At 51.5% G+C, this 5368-nt stretch overlaps 1 protein-coding gene across 1 annotated transcript in view; it reads left to right on the forward strand.

The window, feature by feature from the left end:
* Positions 1-221: 221 nt before the first annotated feature.
* Positions 222-5368, forward strand: part of LOC103808047 (corticotropin-releasing factor receptor 1) — a gene marked incomplete at its 5' end in the record, with an annotated part of 14514 nt that continues 9367 nt past the window's right edge. Inside the window, one exon of the mRNA XM_009080814.1 lies at positions 222-306. Within this exon, the coding sequence (XP_009079062.1) occupies positions 222-306 (85 nt within the window). The remainder of the gene's footprint in view (positions 307-5368) is intronic.

Here is a 5368-nt window from a genome sequence, read left to right on the forward strand (position 1 = left end):
GGGTGATCTCTAAGCTCCATCCCAACCAATAAAATTCTATGTTTCTCTGATATAATTCATCCTCCAAATGGATACTGTGCAGCTTTGGGGGTGGCACCACCAACACATGGGCAAGCTCAGATCTGACCAACTCCCTGCTGTGTCCAAGGAGGGATTTGGGGCTGGGGAAGAGACACATTGCACACACAGCCCTGACTGGGGTCTGCTCTCTCCACATCCAGGCGTTTTTCCTCTGGGATTGCCCCTTTGCAGCCTCCATCCAGGAGCAGTACTGCGAGAGCCTGACGCCTGCCACCAACCACACTGGTGAGTGCCCCCAGCCCACCCTGGCCAGGGAGCCAGAGGCAGGGATGGCTGGAAAAGGCTGTTGGGAGTGTCTCAGGGCTGATCTGCTGCTGCCTGGATCGTTCTGGGGGTGGTGGGATGTGCTGAGGTTGTGCCACAGCCTGTGCTGGCTGCTGCAGCAGCCTCTTTGCAGGGTGACAGTTGAGGCAGGTGGAAGATGCACAGCTCAGGAGGGTTAAAAATACATAAAATAGATATCTGTTGGGCTGGGCTCAAGGGAGAGATGGGCAAAGAGGCATCTGTCCAGTCCCTGCTCCCCCACTGCCCCTTCTCTGCCATGCCCAGGAACACCAGGACCTTTGTCCCCTGTGTCCAACCCCCTCTGCCATCTCCCTGCTCAAGGGTGATGACTGGAGGTGCTGATTTTCTGTGGAGACCACGTCACCAGTGCAGTGTGGTCACCAGATGCTCAGGATTCAGCCACTCTCCATCCCCCAGTGCTCCTAGACATGTGCCATTGAGCACTTTGGGAAGTCACCAGCCACAAGGAGCAGGTTCCTTGTCCAACCAGGCACTCATTGCTTTGCTCTCCCCCAGCTTTCTGCCTCCATCTCTTGGGTTTGGGATGCTCTTTGCAGGGCTGTGGCCAGGGCAGGCTCAGGGGAGCTGGGTGGGAGCAGCAGGGCATGGGCAGCACACTCCTACTCATCCCTGTACGTGGCTTTGCATCCAGTCAGGTCAGGGTTTGTGCCAGAACTGGCTTTTTAGCCTATATTTGGCATGTGACTTGGATGTCACCTCAGCACTGACAGGTCTGGTTCAGTCACAGCTTTTGGGGGAGGAAAGGTGTGAAAGGAAGTGGAGCTCACAGGGACAAGGAGAAAAGTCCTTCCCAGCTCAAGGATGCTGCAGAGTTCATTCTTCCTTGGCTGAATGAAGATCACCAAGCAGCTCTGGGGCAGGGTGAGGGATGATCACAGGGACCCAGTGCTGAGAGTTTGCTGCCAGCCCACACAGCTCCCCAAACCAGCAGCATTAAACACTCCTGCTTAACAAATCCCAGCTTGGCCAAGTCCAGGCCACCACAGCTCTGCAAGGAGCATCCCAAACCCAAGAGATGGAGGCAGAAAGCTGGGGGAGGGCAAAGCTGCCAGTGGAATGGCAATGTCAGGGTGTCTGGTCAGACAAGAATCCTGCTCATCACTCATGTGCTTTGCTCCCTGAAGGTCTCATCACTCTGCTCAGTGAAGTGATGTCCTTGGCTGTGTTAGGCTGTGAGAAATGCTGCCCCAGGGCTGCAGGCAGGTCCCAGAGGATCCTCATGCCCAGCTCATGGCCTTTTCCACCCACTGCTGCAACCTCCTGAGCCCAAGGGCAGAGAAGGGGGAGAATTTCTCCCATGGTTTGCTGCTGGATATGCCCTGCAGTCTCCACCACCCCCAAGCAGTGTGTGCTGCTTTCTGCAAGGATCAGGCTGTGCTCAGTGGGGATTTCTCAGTGTGGTTCCAAGCAGGATTTAGTGCACCTCAGTGCCAATCACCCTGGCACAGGGGAGAACTTGTCAGGCTTCAAATGTGCAAAATGCCCATTGTCTGCACACATCCAGCTTGTCATCCCTCAGCAGCTCACTCTGGGGTGGGACTGGCACACAGGAGAGCCACTTCCAGCTGGAGGAGAGGGCTTGGAATAAGAAGTAGAGATGAAACTGGTTGTCTTGGGAAGCAGAGCTCAGTGCCAACCCTATTCCTTGGGGTCCATTTAAGCCCTGCCTGATGGAGGCAGTGACTCCTACCGAGGGATGTTTACAAACCTGGGTACTTTGTTTTGAGGCTATTTAACATGGAGAGCTGTTAGGATGATACTAATGAGAATTGCAGCGAGGCCAGGAGAGTTAATTTGTTCATGTCTGCACAGCCCTTGGGAAATGGCACATGCTGCTAACACGAGCTCAGGGATCTCCCAGCTCCTGGCTCAGCAGGGAAGATGTTGGATGCTTGGCAAGGTCCTGTTTCGTGCCTGTGTGCAGCATTCCTCCTCCAAACCACAGCCCAGTGTGGGCTCTGCTCCTCTCCTGGGTCACCAGAGCCTTCATGACTGAATCTCACACTTTTAATGAGGATGGATGGCTGGACAGTGATGCCATGTGCCTCTCTGAGATGTGCACTGAGCTGCTCACAGTAGTAGGGGAAGGCAAACTGGGGTGATGCTCACCAAAACCCTGTGGCTGAGCAGCACAGGAGAGCAGAGAGTGATGAGAGCATTTCCTTCACAGGCACTTTATCAGACAGGTTTGGTAACACCTTTCACAGCAGGTAACAGTTTGACCAAGAACCTTTCCACCTGCTCCAGCTCAGCTCCCCAAGGTGCTGACACTGCTCCTGCAGTGCCTGTGCTGCTCCTGTTTCCCTCCCTCCCTGGGGGGAAACTGGAATTTCAATTCAGGAAGGTCAAATTAACAATGTTGGTGCCTCTTTTCCCTTCAGCCTTGTTGGCATCTTGCCCACCAAGGCAGAAAGATTCATAAAGGAGCTGAGCAGGGGCTAAAGAGGCAGCAATGAGTCCTGGCAGGGAGTTGAGGGAGAGACACGAGACTTGGGCAGGTTTGGGGACCAAAAATGTGATCTCACTTAGGTGGAAATTAAGTGGTTTAAGTAAGTACTAGTATTGCTAAAGCCATTCTGCTCCATCATCTGGGAAACAGGGGTGTCAGTAACAGCTCTCTGATCTTCAGAGATCCTACTGTAGTGGAGGAGGGAAGATGATGAGGTTTTCTACTAGGAAACAGTGTCCTGGCACATCCCAGTGTGAGCAGCAGCTACAGCAGTTAAACTCCACTTTGGACTGGCTGCAGCAAAGTCCCTGCCAGCTACTCTCAGCAGTTGTAGCCAAACTAGAAGGCTTTGCTAGGAAAACTCTGCCAGGGAGGGATTATGCTACTTTGCTCACTCCCCACCAAATCCAAGGTTTTATCCACCAGGGAATAAACCATTTGTCACACAACTCCAACCACTCCATGGGCCATCTCAGGACAACAAGCCAAGCCCCAAACCCAACCCACTACATTCTATATGCACTAAATACACATTCTTAAAGCTGTAAATGGATCAGCCCTAAGTGAATTAAGCAGATGCATCAGATCACTAAATACATATTCTTAAAGCTGTAAATGGATCAGTCCTAAGTGAATTAAGCAGATGCATCAGATCCCAATGACAGAACCAGGTTTGGTGCCTCTGATTCTTCTCCAGCAGCAAAGACCCAAGGGGACAGTCAGTGATGGTGAATAGCAACGAGGCAAAATTTCATTACAAAGGCACTTTGCTATCATAACACTTAATTAGCCTGGGTAATTATTTTACAGGGAGGATCATGGAACTTGAGTGCTTGGGAGGGTTGCTGGGGATGTTTTGAGGACAGGAGCCTTCCAAAGGTAAATAGAAACCCCTGATGCCACCAAAAGCAGGGCTGGAAGTAGAGTGTGAGCAAGGATTGAAGCATTTTGAGGCAAGCACAGCTGCTCCTAGTCATGCTGAGCACCCAGTCCTGCCTCAGAGGGAAGGCAGCAGCTCCAGCATCCCCATTTCTCCCCTGAGTGAACAGAAATTATCCCCCAGTGCCTCCAGGTGTTACTGAAGCCTTTACCACCTGAGTGGCTCCACAGCTGGGATCAGCCACCCCTCCCTGGCACAGCAGCACCTCCAAATAGAAGCATCCCCCCCAGACACCCTTGTTTGGAGGCAATAAGGTGTGAAATGGCTCTCTCTGCTCCACCAGTGGGAGAGACAAACAGCTTTGTGTGCGTTGGCTGCAGTGAGTGTGTTTGGATGAGATGTGAGATGAAGCTTTGATTGCCAAATGCAAATGCTGCAGCAGAGGCTCAGGGGACACACTGAGAGGCAGAGGCTCCAGGCAGCAGCAGCAGAGCAGTCACAGAGGACATCAGGGGTGGACAGACCAACTGGGTTTGGTTTACTGGTGGGGAGTAGCAGCATTGCCACCCTCTGGCCCTGCTGCCTTTTCATTCCTGACTCTCCCTCCCTGTCCATCCCCCTTGGGATGCAGGAGGGAAACTGAGGCACGACAGGATGGGGAGAAAATGCAGTTTGAGCTCAGCCCCTCAGGTCCCAGGGAGAGGTTTTGGTGGCTGCACCATGCAAGGCTCATTTTTCCATGCTGGCTGATTCCAAGTGAACCTTTTTCCCTTCCAACCACTCAAGCAGTTTCTCACCTGGGTGGATTCCCAGGTGGCTAACAGGGAGAGCACTTGCAATTTCATTTTGTCCTTAGTTGAAGCAATTACTGGTTGGTTTTTTCCTTTCCATGGATGAATATTATCATACATTTTTAAACAGAGACTTTGTTTCTGTGTGACCTTCGATGTCTCTGTCAAATTTGGGTCAAAACCACTGAGGAGCTCAAGGAATGCAAATGGATGGAGGGAGGCACAAACACACACTCACCCAGGATTGAAGGCACCTTATTCCCTACAAACCACAGCCTTAAAACAGTTAACTTAAAGGGGATGTTGCCACAGCAACCAGAGACATTAGCAAAGCTAAAAGCAAAGGTCATTGTTAAAATTAATTTCCCCCTAAAAGCCACAGGAGGCAGAAGGCAATGCTCACCACACTCTGCTGCTTCCCCAGCTCACATGCTTGGAAGTTGTGTCAGAAAACACTGGGAACACTCAAAATTTGCTCTGAGAACATCCTGAAATAACAAGGAGCCAATTCAGCTATCAATGAAAATAAATATTCCTCCAGAAAAAAAACCCTTCAGTATATTAAGAACATAGTATTTTGTTGGGGTGGGGTTTTTTTTGGTCCCTTTAGCCAGCTCCATCCATAGGAAGCCTCGGGAAAGGCTTTCCAACAGCAGGGATGAATCAGGGGGGAGAGGAAACGCTGTGTTCTCGCACCCAAGGAGCTGTGAATTGGGGTGTTTTGTCTTAGGAAGTGGCAATGACTCTCTCTGTGCCAACAGGACAAACATCTCTGCTACCCAGGAATGATTTAGACTGAACTCTGCCCCTTCCAGCACCTCCTGCCCCATCACCTGCTCTGTCTTAGGTGGCTCTTCCAGC

This window comes from Acanthisitta chloris, unplaced genomic scaffold (assembly GCF_000695815.1).
Source record: "Acanthisitta chloris isolate BGI_N310 unplaced genomic scaffold, ASM69581v1 scaffold11410, whole genome shotgun sequence".
NCBI classification, from domain to species: Eukaryota; Metazoa; Chordata; class Aves; order Passeriformes; family Acanthisittidae; genus Acanthisitta; species Acanthisitta chloris.